The sequence below is a fragment of the Diuraphis noxia genome, unplaced genomic scaffold, assembly GCF_037042655.1.
Source record: "Diuraphis noxia isolate RWA-SAM2 unplaced genomic scaffold, SU_Dnox_SAM2 contig0004, whole genome shotgun sequence".
In the NCBI taxonomy this organism is placed as follows: Eukaryota; Metazoa; Arthropoda; class Insecta; order Hemiptera; family Aphididae; genus Diuraphis; species Diuraphis noxia.
This window is the reverse complement of record NW_028301714.1, coordinates 26655141-26672954: the sequence shown is the minus strand read 5'-3', so window position 1 is coordinate 26672954 and position 17814 is coordinate 26655141. Positions and strand designations below refer to the sequence as shown.

The following is a 17814-nucleotide window of genomic DNA, read 5'->3' as shown; positions in this document are numbered from 1 at the left end:
ACTCTATGTAGACGTATATTTTAACATACAATCATAATATGGGCTCGTGCCGGCATCTAACGTTTTGCTTGTTTTAAGCAGTATCTCGTTCTAAGCGATGCTCGTTATAGTGATTTCTACCGTAGTTAAAAAAGCTGGTAAGTAAGTGGATGTAGCTCTGCTGTATAAGTGGATTACTGTAATGGATGGTACCTACTAAATTTGAATTCGATGATGATGTACGTAGTATAATTGTATATGAAAAACGATTCAGAGTGGAGATGGTTTGGCAGTCTAGGATATGACTATATTAATTATATTTTTACTCTTTCAAAAAATAAATAAATATATAAAGATACCTATAAAATAAATTCCAAATCAATCAAATCAGATTCATTGTGTACCTACCCGACTCACTTAGTCATTCATAGTATATATATATAATAGATTATAAAGTATTAATATAAGTCATTAAGGACAATAACTATTAATATTAGAATATAAAGTATACTTTAGAAGTTTAAGTACCAAAGGTACCAACGAATAATTTTTTTAAATTACAAAAATATGACTAAAATTGTTATTCTTGATTATTTAATGTGTAATTTCATCCAAATTTGAGCTTTAAAAAACTGTGTTTGGCATTTGTATAGTTTTTAGATTGTTTTGTTTAGATTTTTTAGTTAGAATTAACTACTTACGTGTTAACCTAACCTAACCTAACCTTGTTTTAAATTTTCAATCCTTAGCAATAAAATTTAAAAATTTAATAAATTTTTAACAACTAAAGAATCAAATAAAATGTTTATAAAATAATCAGTTATTATTGGTAAATGGTATTAATTTATACTTTACAGCACCAACAGAAAAAGAGGCAATGGTAAAAATCAGCATTATGGCCCTAAATTATTTTTATGGGTATGATTATTTACGATATTTATTAATTTCTATCTTTTTCATCAATAAATACATATCATTATTTAATTCGGTATTAGGCTATTTCCTTGGAGAATAAGAAGGATGGACATCGCCAAAATTATTAAAGAGAATTCGTTGAAGAACACAAACAATATTAAATTAACCAATTGTTTAATTTCTTTTTACACCTATTATCCGTCATACCTACACAGTGACTTAGGCACTCAATGTCTAAGTTATCACTCAATACCTTTATTATTTTCATATTATAGTCTAATTTATGTCATTTATATTATATTTTCAAATTATATACACTATACATAATTGTTATGTTGGAAAAATAATATATATGGCTAAAATTAGACTATAATATTGATAACTATAATGTTGGCAAAACTGTTGTCTGACTGGAGACCCGTTAGTGGGTTCCATCTTTTTTTTTTGTAATTAAGTTAGTTACGCTCCGAGTGCTCTACCGGACGCTCGTGTTGTCGTTGTTGAAATAAAGATTTAAGTTGATTATGTGAATTAAGTTGTGTTATTGATTGTTAGTTGTTAACATATATATTAGTATTATAATATATATATTTTTCAGAAGTGGGATAACGATCTGAAGAACGCAGTAAGTACGTGAAACAGTGTATTATTCGAAAAACGTCGTTTGTGATCTCGACGATCTCGTGACTCGTGAGTGTTGCGTACGATTTTGACATAACCTAAAAGTTTAGAGAATCGGTTACTGTGGGTTTGGTAACGGATCCTGTTAAGTGGGAATTTTGATAAGTGATAACCGAAATTGATAAATGTTGATAATATTGTTGTGTCAACAAACGGGATATTTGATCGTTCGGTATAGTGTATGCGTCGCCGGGTTTTGGTTATATATTCGAAATGGCGATTAACGATGAAGACATCCGGGCACCGAGGTATGCGGAGCTCGTTGCCGAGGTGACGAATTTACGTGCGTTGGTGCAATCGCGACAGGAGGCTGCAGATGACAGGGCCGGATTACAGGCCGAAGTCGCCGCATTACGCGCACAACTCGAAGCCCAGGCTAGAACGTCGACGACGCGGGATAGTGTCGCACCATCCGAAGTATCTGGATTTCGCGTAGTGCCGGATATTAATAAAGGTATTGGTATCATTAAGGGAAATGAAACGCCGTATCAGGCTGAAGATTGGTTGAAGACAATTCGAGGTATGTCCATGGCTAACGGTTGGCCGTTCGATTACACGCTTCAGTATATTCGTATATACGTTGACGGTGCGGTTAGGGATTGGTTTTCATGCCGGAATTTCGATGACTGGGAAGATTTTGAGCGCCGATTTCGCAGAACGTTTATACGGATGGCTAGTGTTTCCGATCGTGCAGATGCAATGAAATCGCGTGTTCAAAATTCTAAAGAAGTAATTATGGACTATTTTCAACCGAAGATGCGTATGTGTCGTGATTTGAAGTTAGATTTTGACGCATCCAAGGATTACGTTTTACGGGGGTTGCTCTCTCGTGAATTGGCCCTGTATGCGGTTGGACGTTCACACATCGACGAAGATGACTTATTAGAAGATTTGTTGCGTTGGGAACGTATGAATGCGCTGCACAAAACAGTTATAGTAAATGAAAAAAAGGTTGTTAGTAGTTTTAAACCAATGTTTTCGACGAACGCGAGAAGCGCATCCGCGAAGGGTGTGACAACGAAGATGTCTGCTAGTGCTGGATCGACCGACGATGTGAAGAAAGACAAAGTCCAATGGCCAAGAACACAACCTCATTCTGACGTTAAAGATGAAGAGGAGGTGCGGCCGAAATGGGAGCAGACGTGTTGGGGCTGCCGTAAAACCGGACATTTGTCGAGGGATTGCCCGACAAGGTGGAAAACTGCTGTTTGTTTTGGTTGTGGTGTAGGCGGTCACATTCGTCCAAATTGTCCAGAGCGGACCCAAACGAGCGTGGCAATGATGCCCCGTGAGTTTAAAGGTCATCCGTATCGGAAGGTCGCTTTAATGAATGATCAACGAGTTGACATACTGCTGGACACCGGAAGTCATTTTACACTAGTGAAAGCAAGTGTGGCGATCAGGTGTGGATTGCCTATAAAAGTTGTCGAACGGCCGTTGTATGGTCTTGGCAGTACCACTGTACCATCTACTCGTACGATAGGTGAGTCTAATGCCGAAATTTGGGTTGATGGTGTGTGTCCAGGAGCGCAACAGGTTTTAATAGTGTCCGATGCCGTCCAGGGACCTGATGTCATTGTGGGTAGGATGTGGTTAGATATGCCTACAGTGTCCTATCACAAGACTGGCGGCCAACTATACATCTATCGGGCTGAACCTAACGTTGGTGAGACGGAGATAACAGCTGTGACACTTGACTCCGAAGCTGATTATTTACATACTGTTGAAGTGTCAGCTGACCTACCCGAGAGAAGACCCCTGACGAAGGAAGATTTAGGTCTGGTGAGTCCTAATTTGACGAATATAGAGTGTAATGATTTACTCAATCTGATTAATCGCTACCGAAGCTGTTTTGCCCTGGATTTGAGTGAACTCGGCTGTACTCCACTCATGACTGTGGATATTAATGAGTTACCCGGTAGTAGACCAGTGGTTTGTCGTCCTTACAAGACGTCGTCTGCTGACCGTGAGGAGATAGCCAAGATTGTGACGGACTGGAAAGAAAATGGATTGGTGAGTGAGACTGTGTCGCCTTATGCTAACCCCGTTCTGTTGGTTAAGCAATCGGGTAAAAATCGCTTATGCGTAGATTACCGGCGACTGAATAAGCAGACAATGCGACAACACTATCCATTGCCGGATATGACTGAACAGTTGGAATCGTTAGCTGGGAATAGACTGTTCACTCAGTTGGATCTGGCGAGCGGCTACTTACAGATACCCTTAACCAAGGAAGCGTCCGAGAAGACAGCTTTTATAACGGCAGATACAACTGGACAATTTAATCGCATGCCGTTTGGTTTATCGGGTGCAGTGGCTGAATTCACTCGACTGATGCAAAAGGTGTTAGGCCCTTTGCAGGGTAAGATAGTCTGAAATTATTTAGATGATATGATTGTTGTTGGTAAAGACTGGGCAGACATGATGTTGAACTTGAAGGCGGTTTTGGAAAGGTTGGAAGATGCGAAGTTGACTTTGAAGCCCTCCAAGTGTTTCTTTGGAGTTGAAAAGATTGAGTTCTTAGGGTATGTTGTGGAAGCTGGGGAGATTCGACCTGGTCATGAGAAGACTCGAGCTATCGATGAGTACCCTATTCCAACAGATGTTCATGCTGTTAGACGGTTCCTAGGACTAACAGGGTTTTTCCGACGTTTTGTGAAACACTATTCAGTGGTTGCCGAACCACTTTCACGATTGACACGTAAAGATCAACCATTTATTTGGGGCGAAGAACAATTAGTGGCGTTCAATCAACTCCGTACTAGTCTAACCAGCGAGGCTGTGCAGATGATGTTCCGTCGTGACGCTGCTGTCACTGAGCTACATGCTGACGCGAGTGCTGCCGGGTTAGGCGCAATACTATTGCAGTCCGTGTTACCCGGGGATCCACTGCGGGTTGTCTATTACGCCAGTAGAAAAACTAGCGATGCAGAAACCAGATACCACTCAAGCAAACTGGAACTGTTGTGTGTGGTGTGGGCTATGTACAAACTTAGACAGTTCCTTCTCGGATTAAAGTTTGTTGTTTTTACAGATTGCCAAGCGCTGATATTCCTTAATCAGTACAAGGGTACCAACGGACAGGTGGCCCGCTGGCATGATTTACTACAGGACTATGATTTCGAAGTAAAGTACCGACCGGGAGCCAGGATGGCTCATGTTGATGCCTTGTCGAGAGCTTCTGTGGAAGCTGATGGTGCTGTTTTGGACGACATCTTGGCCGACCAGTTTTCAGTATGCGTCTCTTTAACCAAAACGGAACGAGTCGCCATGTGTCAAGCAGTTGATGAAGAGGTTAAAGACATTAAGCGGCTTGTTTTGCAGTCTACCTCCCCTTCTAAGGAAGGTGATCATTTTGTGGTAGAAAAAGGTTTACTTTATCGAAAATTTAAAGATAAGTTGTTGTTTGTCATGCCCAAGAGCATGCGCAAAAGTTTGGTTGTTACTGCGCATGATTTAAGTGGTCATCCAGCTCTGGATCGCACTGTGGCCAATATTGTCCAGGATTTTTGGTTTGCTGGCATGAGACGCTATGTAAGATTGCACATAAACGTCTGTTTTGAATGTTTGTTAACCAAGAGACCAAGGGGCAAGATGCCTGGGTATCTTCACCCCATACCAATCGGGAAGAGACCATTCGAGACGGTCCATGTGGACCATGTAGGACCATTTATAACCACTAAAGCGGGAAAACGTTATATCCTAGTTATGATTGACAACCTTACCAAATATGTGTCGCTCTTTGCAGTAAAAAGTACTACAGCTGAAGAATTGATTGACTGTATGAAAAGTTTTATAGGTGGTTTTGGATTGCCTGGTCGATTGGTGACAGACCGCGGTAGCTGCTACACTTCTGGAGCCTTTGAACGTTTTTGTGTTGAACAAGGAATCCAGTTAGTGTTAACATCGTCCAGACACCCTCAAGCGAACGGTCAGGTCGAGAGGACTCATAGTGTGGTCATGTCCACTTTGATGACTCTAAATATTCAACCCAACGCTTGGGACGAGTCACTGACAGAGGTGCAAAGGATTCTCAACAATAGTGAGACTAAAGTATCTGCTAAGACACCGTTTGAGATGCTCCACGGTTATAGACCACGTTTCAAACAGGGAGCTTTAAGAGAATTGTCCACCACCGTCAATGAATGGTTGCCACCTGAGGACTTAAGAAGAGAAGTGTTACCCTCGATGGAGAAGGCTAAAGATGATATGAAGAAGAGATATGATTCTAAAAGACACGACAACACCAAGTATACAGTGGGAGAAGTTGTGGTGATGAAAAGGGCCCCTAGTTGTACTGGAGAGTCCACTAAATTACAGGACCGGTACAGAGGACCCTTAGTGGTCCACGAAGTATTACCTGGAAATGTCTATAGAGTAGTGGAGTTGGGCGCTGAGAAAAAGAGCCGGTTTGCTACCACTGCTCATGTCTCTCAGTTGAAGTCTTGGCGTTTGGTGGATGCTGAAGGAGAAGGAGACAAGCCTAGTCTAGAAGAAAAATCGGGAAGCGAGGCTGAGGGTTCTAATGATATTCCTACAGCGGTACGATCAAGATCTACTCGGACTAGAAAAAAACCTGTGAGGTTCAAGGACTATGTACATTAACGCGATTACTTGCATAATTTATTTGTTTTTATATATAATTTTTCTTTATATTGATGTTGTATGCTTGCTCTTGAAAATTATTATTATTATGAGAGTTAAGACTTGCATAATTTATTTGTTTTTTATATATAATTTTTCTTTATATTGATGTTGTATGCTTGCTCTTGAAAATTATTATTATTATGAGAGTTAAGACTTGCATAATTTATTTGTTTTTATATATAATTTTTCTTTATATTGATGTTGTATGCTTGCTCTTGAAAATTATTATTATTATGAGAGTTAAGACTTGCATAATTTATTTGTTTTTATATATAATTTTTCTTTATATTGATGTTGTATGCTTGCTTTTGAAAATTATTATTATTATGAGAGTTAAGACTTGCATAATTTATTTGTTTTTTATATATAATTTTTCTTTATATTGATGTTGTATGCTTGCTCTTGAAAATTATTATTATTATGAGAGTTAAGACTTGCATAATTTATTTGTTTTTATATATAATTTTTCTTTATATTGATGTTGTATGCTTGCTCTTGACAATTATTATTATTATGAGAGTTAAGACTTGCATAATTTATTTGTTTTTATATATAATTTTCTTTATTTTGATGTTTACTTACCCTGAGAATGTTGTTGTTATTAGAAGGGTCAAGATATTTTTTTTTTTTTGTTTTTGTTGTTTAAGCCTATTTTGTTTAAAAGCTCACCTGTCGAGGGCTACAGGAATTGTCAGGAAAGGCCGAATGATAACTATAATGTTGGCAAAACTGTTGTCTGACTGGAGACCCGTTAGTGGGTTCCATCTTTTTTTTTGTAATTAAGTTAGTTACGCTCCGAGTGCTCTACCGGACGCTCGTGTTGTCGTTGTTGAAATAAAGATTTAAGTTGATTATGTGAATTAAGTTGTGTTATTGATTGTTAGTTGTTAACAATATGAAAATAATAATGATATTGATTGATTACTTATTCATCGAGTTCAGTGGCGTATTTACGGGGGGGGATATGGGGGATAGATCCCCCCCCTTGACCTTTTTTTTTTTCCTAGGTAGCTAAGTTGTCTCATTTTCTCTAATATTCTTAATATGATATAATTATAAGTGAAATTACTTTCAAGCATGTATGTTTAATAAATGTTCTAGTCGTGGTAATTGTAGTAATTGTACCGCTCTGATAGTCTGATATACTAATCGCCACTAATCGTTGGCGGCATGTACGACTATCAGGCAACAATAACTATACCTATATTATGGTGTACTGTATTTTGTACGTTTCTGCGAATTATTTTTCATGCAAGAGTGTTTATAATAAACCCGATAAGCAATCGGTAAACAAAACAAAATGACCATGAATACCGTGGATTAACCATAGGCCGGGTTTATTTTTAGAAAATTTGTTACTAGTAGATTTATGGCTAATCGCTAATGTATAGCGATTATAGATATTATTACATTATATTTTATCGTATGATATCGTGATTTGTGAAAAGTAGATATTTACGGTCGTTGGACGTTGACGGATAGCGAGTAGCGACGCCATTCCGAGTACTGACTTACTGCCGAATTAACTATTGTTCGACTTTTATTTTTTTCGTCTTGTTAGTTGTAACTGTGAAGTTTTAAAACAATAATACAATATGAGTAATACTCAAAAACAAAAAAACACTTTATTTTCTTATTTTAGTACAAATAAAAAAATTTGTTTGGAAAATGATGAGGTAATTATAAAAATTAATAAAATAATTAATTAAAATTATTACCCGACTTAATGGGTTGGCTTTATTGGCATGTCACCGGTCGATACAAATCATGCCTGATGAGGTTATCGATGAACTGAGCATCCAAAAAAACAGAAAATTGGATTTTGTATTGTAACTATATATTATATATATATATATATATTTTATTATTATTATTATTTTTTTTTTTTTTTTTTATCGTATTAAACACGGGATTGGTGCTAGTATGAACTTATAATAAATGCTATTAGGTACTTATATATTATTTGTGTTAATTTTTATTTTGCCTTGATCCACACTAACCTCAATAGGTAACAAGTTAAGGGATTTTAAAAATGTATATTATGTACGGATTTATGGGTGTTAGGATGTATTATTATATATTTCATCCCCCCCCCCTAGCAAAATTCCTAAATACGCCACTGATCGAGTTCTTATATCATTGTGTTGTGACAGTAATCTGTGTAAAAAGAAATGATCGAATTGGTTGGTTAAATGTTTTTATATTTAAATGCTTATTGTTACTGTTTGAAATAATATCAATAAAATATAAAATGTATTACATAAAAGTTATATGTATATTAAATATGGTATGATCAGAAAATATATGTAATTCGTAAGTTAATTTATTAAGGAGTGGGAGTGGGATTTTGTTTATTAAGCATGTTAGAGCAGCTAGGAGGGGGTTTAGGACTAATTTTAATTCGTTAAGAAAATTGGTGACGATTTTCAGAGGTTGATCGGGTGGTGGAGTGTTCGCTGTGGCTTCGGCATATGAGGGCTTTTCTTATGGGTTTGAGCTTAGCGCGTCATGACCTCTTGTGTGAGGAGCAGGTGGTACAGCATGTGTTTGAATGTGTTTGAATGTGTTGATGAACTGTTTCTGTCGTTCTAGTTTTGGATTTGATGTGGCTTAATATCTTTTTAAAGGTTTTATATTCCTTATAACTGGCAGTGTGGTTTCCCCCACAGTTTGCTCATTTTGCTGGTTCCTCCAGCTTTTTTGTGCAACTTTCGGTGTAGTGTTCAGCTCCACATTTGACTACATTTCATGCGTCGAGGTTTGTGGAAATATTAGTTGCGTAATAGCAATAGATAGGTATATACTTTAATGCGTGCGCACGAATATGTACGACTTCTGAACCAATGGTTTACAAACGAGGTGTTGGGGAGACAAGTGTTCAAACCACCTTGGCATTTTTTCATTGTCTGTATAGATGTCCTTACCAATAGAAATTAATAAAATTTAAGTAATATTTTGATATATTATGCAAAAATTTATTTTTTTTATACAACCCATTCCATTGAAATATATATCTATGTACACAGCCACTGTTTTGCTCCACAAACGAATTTACGAACTCGAGCGGTAAAAAACCAAAGTGATACGACATTTTTCCCGTACCTAATGTGTACGAAACTATGAACAGAAAGAGAAATACAAAAAAACAGGTGAAAATAAAATATAAGCCATGTATACACGGCGGGGGAATCACCTGTTCGGCAGGAGACGCGTGAGCAGCAGGTTGGAGCCAATACACGAAGTTTTTAGAATAATAATAATATTACTATTATTACTATTCTTATTTTTTTAGACAAGACACGCGGCGGCTGCTTTACCGTTATCATTTGGAAAACGCGTTGCCATCGGTGTCGATAAGGTTGGGGGGGGGGAAATTCGCGTCCTTGATGTGGCTACACGTCGCCGCCGCCACCGCAACAACAGCAGCTCTGGCGCGCGTGGAAGACGACTAAGACGACTAACGACCAACAAACTGAACAAACTACTAAGGCGGGCGGGCGGTCTGCGTAGAATGGGAGTCGCATGCCAGTCATTCGGTCGTCGTCGTCCGTCGTCAACGACTCTAACCGAAAATAAAAAACGTCGTCTTAAATCGTTATCATTAATAAATAATAATTTTATCTTTATCGCGTGGACGTGACGTCGTAACGTCTCCAAAGTTCAACGCGACACGTCACTACTCTTGGTCGTTCGATACTCTAAAATTATCATATTTTATGCATGATACAAAATATTATACCCAACGACTAATGAGCGTTTGGGACCGTTCGACGGAAACGAGCGAAACGTTCTTCTCAAAAACCCAACCGCCTACTGGACGATAAAACAATTTATCTATAAAAAAATAAAAAATAACCGTGTCGCGAATTCGATCGGCCAATGCCGTCAAGTGTCGTCCGCCGTCGTCGACTTCGCGGGAAAGTCGTGTCGCCGGCGATTGCGCATGGTGCCCGTGGTGGCGATAACAAGCGATGATATAAACATTATAAACGCGCACGCACCGAGTGGCGACGGTGGCGGTGTTTGTCGGTCGGTCGGACCTGTGAGGCTGCGACGAAAGGCGAAAATCCTCGTAGAGTTATCACGACGATAACAGTACGACAATATATGTATACATGTAACACTGCTTACCTATACAAGTAATACAATAGGATAAACAACGATAATAATATTATTATGATCTCATCGCCGTAGAAACGGTGTATGAAGTAGCAACACGATCACCTCCCGGGAACGCACGTAGGCAGTCTTTCGCGTGCTCGTTCGTTCGGTCGACGTCATGACGACGTGCCATAGCCACCGCCACCGATGCGATAGGTGAAAAACGCCATCGGCCGTTGCGTTTCATCACAGCAGCCGACGACGACCAGACATGGGTAAGTGGCGATGACATTTCGTCGATTGCGTGTTTGTTCGTCTCCGGTCTGGCGATGATTGTTATCGTGTCGTGTTTACCTACCTGTTTGTTTCATGTGCACAGAAGCCGTGGTCCAATTCGATTACGCGGCCCGCGAACCCGACGAGTTGACATTGAAGAAGGGAGAAGTCATCACCGATGTCAAGCCCATGCCCGACGGATGGATGGAAGGACACAAGGACGGCAAGAAAGGAATGTTTCCCGACACCTATGTTAAAGTAAGTACTACACAATAACTGTTCATCGGCTACAACCCAAACTTATTATGTCATTACTGTACTTTATAGATTGTTCATACTTCGGCCGGCGTTGTTTTGAGAAAAAGTGAGCGATTCCATTTTATAAAAGTTTATTGATGTTGTTATGCCAATTTTTTATCACAAATTTCTTACTTTTAGAAAATGCTAGAAAGTGTAAGGTTTTGTTCAGTTACAAACCAGCAAACAGAGACGAGTTGGAGTTGAACATAGACGATGTTATCGAAGTTATTGGCGAAGTCGAGGAAGGTTGGTGGAAAGGAGAGCTTAGGAATGAAGTGAGTACTGATTTTATTACACACAAAATATTAACCATTGCATTTTTACACTCAAGTAGTTTATCTTTATTAAACTTGAAATATTTATTGACCTCATTATCGATATCAATTTCTTTAATAATTGAATCCCATAATTTTTTTTCTTTTAAAAACCTCCCATAAATCATCAGGTATCTAACATTACAAAAAAAATCTTTAATCATTTTCTAGTAAATGATAATATATTTTTGGTGTTTTTACAAAATAGTTATCACCAAACTTATCGTTTCATAAAATTTGGTTATCTACCATTTTGTTATTTTTAACTGTTTTTCCGATATTAATTATATTAAATATAACTTTAAGTAAGTAACAAATATTATCCTACTGCAGTTTAAACATTATAATTCTTAACAAGTGTTAAATTAAATAATTGACTTTAAATAAACTTTGATCTTTTTAAAAATTACATTTTCAATGAACATTAATTCAGTTCAATGATTTGTCTTTATTTGTCTTTTTAGTAATATTAAATATTATAATTTTTAAATTATGGTTAGCATTATTTTTAAGATTTCACATTTCATGATAATTATACGTAGGTACTATTATTTGGTAATACACTAACTAAACTTTTTTAATTTGTTAGTAACCAAATAACTCATATAGTAACACAATTCTATTGACCAAATTAATTCACATTGATTGCATCTGAATAAATTAACAAATTGTTTCTTTATTGTCTTGGTAAATTAGTATGATAAAATAATGATGCTTTCATCTCATTTAATTGTTGATTAATAAACCAGTGACTTTTATTGAATTGTTTTAATTACCAATCATTACTTTCATCCTATAATATTAAGACAACGGCTAGAATACTTTTTGATTGGTAATAATATTATTAAAACTCTTAATTATCTACTACAATAAAGAAAATGATAATGTTTTTATTACACAAATACAAACATATAGATACCTATGTTTGTCATGAAAAAATAAACAAATGACAAATACCTGCCAAGTGATTAATATTTAAATATATGATTATTCAGAAGGTTAAACTGACATGTTATTATTACTATACTTGAATGGCTGTAGATAAAAGTTTTATTTACCTCAATCATTAAAATATATTCCCTAATAACTGGTGTTAATAGTGAACATTATTATCCCTAAAAATTGTTTAATTACAAATTATTGAGAAAACAACTGTGTATGCCTTAGTATTAAGTATTAGATTTTTTAAATATAAATTGTTTTACATTACAACAGTTTTATTCAGTAAACACTTGTTATTTTATTATTGTTTGATTGTAATTTAAATTGAATGCAGCTAAATTTTAAGTTGATAAATAAGTTTTATTTATTCCATCTAAATTTTGAATTTACTCTTACAGACATGATGCATAAAAAAATGCAAGTACCTACTATTTGTTAACAATTAATACAATTTATTTGTATGTAGTATCTAAGTATATTTTTTTGATAATAAGTATTATATCATAACATATAATAGCTTGTCTTACTTTTTTGTTTAAAAGAAACAGATAAACAATTTAAATGTTTATTTGTTTACATATTTTAGAAAGATTTTCTATCAACATGATTTTAACAATTTTGTATTTTGAAATCTGATGATTTCTTCTAGGTATTTAAAAATAAATATTGATTGTTGTTTAATTTTTACTTACCTAGTTATTTGTAATGCATTCTTGATTGACTGTCTAATATTATTAATAAATGTATATACATATTTCTTATTTTTTAAATTTAGATTGGTGTATTTCCATCCAACTACGTCACTGAAATATCAGATGTTAAGAGTATTAGTAGAAGTGACTCTAAAACTTCAACTGGATCCATTAAGAAAGAAGAAAGCATCAAAAAAGGTAATTTTCATTATTTTTAAGTATTTAATCAGGATAAATAATAATTTCTATTAGAGTATCCAATCATAAAAAAAATGACATTAATGTATATGACATTTCATTGTAATTATTTTTATTTAGAAAAATCTATTGTGGAACCAATCAAAACTGCTGATAATAATATAGAATCCAATGCTCCAGTTCTACCTCCAAAACCAGGTATAAACATTTAGTACCACAATGCTAAGTAAAATAATTAAATGAAACAATTTTGTCTTAATGTACTCAACATACCAATTGAATATTAATGTAGTACTATAATTTATATTGGATTTAGTAAATAAACGACTATTTTACACCAACACAAACTGATAAAAGGACATAAATGTAATACTGATTAGTATTAATCACTTGAAAGATAAACCTTATTTCGATGTGTCAAGTTTTAATTATATTATTTTAGTTATATTTCAGAGCTCAGTTATTCCTGTTATTATTAGTGATTATTATGATGAATGATGAGTAATGAAACTTTTAAAAGTATAAAAATTATCAAAAATTATTTTTCTTTTTAAATTCCATCACAATATTTTTTTTTCTAGTTTTAATTGCTTGCCCTACAAGTTGTCCATAAGATATAAGTTATGAATTCAATCAAACAGAGATTGTCTCACTTATTTTGTTGTAAGAGTACCAAATATTTTAAATTCTAAATGTGCATTTGATTACATTTTGTTTCAGTATTTAAAAATATATTTAATCTGACCATTGCAAATCATATAAATACAATTAAATGTGTATTGCTAGTTGACATTCTAAAATTACAGTAATCATCCAGTAATGTTATCAAAAATGTATTTGCTCAATTCAAATAATATTTAAAATGTTAAACTAATTATTATTTCAAAGGATGGGTAAATACACATTTATCTTTTAATTTATCATTGTTCAATTTTTTACAGCTAAAGAAGTCTGTGTGGCACTCTTCCCTTATGAAGCTGTCAATAGTGATGAATTATCACTAGCTGAAGGCGATATAGTTACTATTTTATCACGCGAAGTAGAAGACAAAGGCTGGTGGAAAGGAGAGCTAAAAGGAAAAATTGGTGTGTTTCCTGACAATTTTGTTCAAATAATGAATCAAGATGAGGTATTTTTAATTATTACTATTATTATTTTACGTATAGGCTATATAACATTACGTCGTAATCATATGTTTTTTCACTTTTGTTTATTCAGTTGGCAGCCAAATCTGAAAAAACTGTCAGTAGTCCACGTAGCGGCACAACGGCTTCACTGCGCAAAGTTTTTCAGAGCCAAATGGAAAATAAATCTTTGGGACCAGTGGTGAGCAAAAAACCTGCTCTGCCACCACCACCACCAACAACCAAAAAACCACCCACTGCCAAAAGTTCTTCCACGTCTTCCTTGTCAAAAACTATTAGTGGTATTAAATCCATGTTAACTTCTGAACAAAATACCACGGATAAAATGAAGCATATAACGTCTGAAATTGGTGATTCTAAGCAATACGGTTCTATAGCTGTAAAACGTTCAGAGTCTGTTGGTTCCATGAAAAAATCATCTGATTTGCCAGATGGCTCAAGTATGAGTAGATCAACATATCATGTTACGCCGGGATCGTCCCCTACATCATTAGTGCTTACAAATGTATGTATTTTTATTATAATGTATATATTTATTTATTATATTTTATTACTGTATTATTTGCTAAATTATTGTTAAATGCATGTTATGTTTTACTTAGCATGATAATAATTCTTCTGAGCCCAAGAGTCCTGATTTTGATCAAATCGAGAGAACCGCCATGCTTAGTCATCCTACAGCATCTCGAGCTAAGGCGCCTAGAAGAAGGCCACCATCTGCAGCGTTCAATGTATCCAGCGAAGAAGATCCTGCATTGGATCCCCCACCAACAAATGGAATACCCGGTGTGGATAAAGAAAAGGCCCCATGGGTTCAAGAGTTGATGATGAATCAGGCCAAGAAATCATCGATAACTAATTCTGTGATAGGTATGTTTCTTTTAATCATAATTATACATTGAACTTTTATGATTTTTACACTTTTCACCAAACTTTATTATTCAAAACTATTGAATGATAATATTAATAATATAGTTTTTTTTAAATTCTTTATCCATAAATTAGGTGGTGGTAGAACACGAGTGATGATCAATCCTTCTACAACCACCATAACATCAGAGAGTTCAGAAACCACAACAGTTACATCCAGATCAGGATTGACTTCAGTGGGTTTAGGTGGTGTTGTTTTTAAACCCCCTGGTTATGTGCCACCTCTAACCACACCTGAACCGGTCACAGTAAGCACACCAACCAGTCCTGTTGCTCCAACCGATTTTAGTCTGTCATCACCATCTGTAGAGGGAAATCTAATAGCAGTGTTAAATGAAAAGGTAATTAATGCATTTCAGAATGAAATTTTTTAAATTTTTATTTCGTTGTAAATTTCTAATCTGTGGTTTTTAGGTGAAACAATTAGAGTCCACTGTTCAATTGCAAAATAGTTTACTTGACAAGTTGTCAACTAAATTAGAAGTTGAAACTGAAAAGCGTATGGAGATCGAGAAAGAAATGAAAAAGATCATGGAACTCGTAACAAGAGTTTGACTTGGACAGCAGTATTTCTGTATTAATGAATAGTTATAATAATGAAAAGATAATCAAACAAGTACTTAAGACCATTACCAATTTGTTGCTTATAATTTATTTATTCCATGAGTAGCCATGCATTGAATATCATGATTATGTTAATAGTATGTACATTTTTAATCTATTAGTATTGATAATTTAAATTTATTCGAAAGTCAATGCCAGAACCCTAATCTCGATTCTGTGTTCTGTCTCATCGGAAAAATTAGTATTGGTTATTATATTTTGTGATAACCTATTCCCATGTCCCTTGCACATCATAAATTTATTTTTCATTCTTCTAGTCTATAGAGTCAAATTGTTCATCGTTTTCATTAATATTTTAATTAAGTATTATTATTATTATTATTATTATTATTATTATTATTATTGTATTCTAATCATTCCTTGAGCTTTTTAGTTCAGTTTGAACACTAAATGTGATAAACAGTGGCTTTTCTGACAATTATTGATGCAGTTTTCACAATATTACTTCTTACTTCTTAGTTCACAATATAAACAATATCATAAATCTCATTGAATTATAAATTCAATTTTGATCCTATTATAACATTTTAAAAGTAACATAAAGAGCTAAGTTACAGTTAACTGTATAACTGCCACTAGAATTTATTTACTAAATACATTTTATAGTGATTTTTATTTTACCTTTTTTTTACATTCCTTTTTTACATACATTCTTATTCATAATTTTTCAAAAAAAAAAAAATAATGCACTTATCCAGAATTGATTTTTGTAATAGTGTGCAATTAGTGTGTTCTGTTAAGTTTCTTTATGTATAATATATATATATATATAGACTACCAGGAATGTGGCGTCTATGGTGTTAGAAAATCACTGTCTGGAAAAGTTAATGTTGTTAATCGGATATTCAGTTGTAATTTTATGGCACGCAAATTGATATCCATTTACATGCTCTATTACAATATAAATTATATTTTTATATGTTTATTGATTGATTCCCTAGTCCAATTTTTATACTGCTAAATGTTTAATGTGCTAAAAACTTAATTTTTATTTTACACATAAATTATTCATTCATGGCTAAACCTTTACTACCATTATTATGTTAGGCTCTAATTTTCTATAAATTGTATTAATTTTATAATAATTTAAATAGATTTTATTCAATACTAATTTATTTTTAGCAAATATTTAGTTTAATTCTTGTTCAACGAACTGTGTACATAAAATATATTTGATTATATTTAAAAAAATATATATATGTGCTTAAAAATAGGCAAACGACTGATTTTGCACACAATATGATCTACACTTCATGTCATGTTTTTCAAAGTTAAGCATATTATGTCTCCCTCCTCTACTCGACCATCCCCCAAACGACCATTTATATTTATTTAGTTAATTTTTGTAATGCATACCTATATTTTCATAAATAAAATCTTGTAATAGCGATTATTCAGTTAAATAATTATGAACATTTTGTAAACATTATTTTTTCAAAATTTTAAATGTCTATTAAGCCAATAACAATGTTATACGATTATATACCATTGATTATTATAAATATTTTTATCATAGAAAAATGTATGATTATTAAATTATCATTAGTCCAATATTATTTTAATTATTATTATTATTTTAATTATTATTACTAACTATTGTAAGTTGTCCAACGGTGTCATATATATTTTATAAATTGTTAATTTTTATTTCCAATAAAAGTATTAAAAATATATTCATATGTAATAATATTATAGTTATTTTAAATTAAACACTTAATTGATATCCTTTTTATGCTTAAGCACTATACATAATATATATTAGGTATGGTTATCAAATGAAAATATGATTAAAAAAAAGTTTATTTTACAAGTTACATATTTTATATCTTGTGAATAATGATGGTTGGAGACAATGGTGTTATTTAGAAACCAGATTTTATGTTAGGACTTCTGACTTAGGAATATAGGAGTAATAAGGCTTCTTCTTTTTCCTAGGCTTATAGCGATCCATTCAGGACCACCAGCGCTTCTAGTATACCTTTCCATCTCTCTCAATCCGATACTGCTCTCATACTTCGTAATAGTTTGACTTTTTTTGGGTTTTATTCGATTGCTCTTAGTCTTTTCCCT

At 34.0% G+C, this 17814-nt stretch overlaps 1 protein-coding gene across 2 annotated transcripts; it reads left to right on the top strand.

Annotated features, from left to right (window-relative positions):
* The first annotated feature begins 9748 nt into the window (after positions 1 to 9748).
* cindr (CIN85 and CD2AP related) lies at positions 9749 to 17417 on the top strand. 2 transcript variants are annotated; one of them, XM_015519590.2, is made up of 11 exons: positions 9749 to 10598; positions 10703 to 10857; positions 10927 to 10963; positions 11038 to 11174; positions 12931 to 13045; positions 13166 to 13243; positions 13987 to 14174; positions 14264 to 14695; positions 14793 to 15060; positions 15196 to 15461; positions 15535 to 17417. In XM_015519590.2, the coding sequence occupies exons 1-11, from the start codon at positions 10595 to 10597 to the stop codon at positions 15673 to 15675; spliced, it is 1821 nt and encodes a 606-aa protein (XP_015375076.1). In that variant the 5' UTR covers positions 9749 to 10594; the 3' UTR covers positions 15676 to 17417. The 2 variants fall into 2 exon arrangements, with proteins under 2 accessions (XP_015375076.1, XP_015375078.1); XM_015519592.2 differs by lacking the exon at positions 9749 to 10598 and having other exon boundaries at positions 10706 to 10857; positions 12931 to 13044; positions 13164 to 13243.
* Positions 17418 to 17814: the final 397 nt, after the last annotated feature.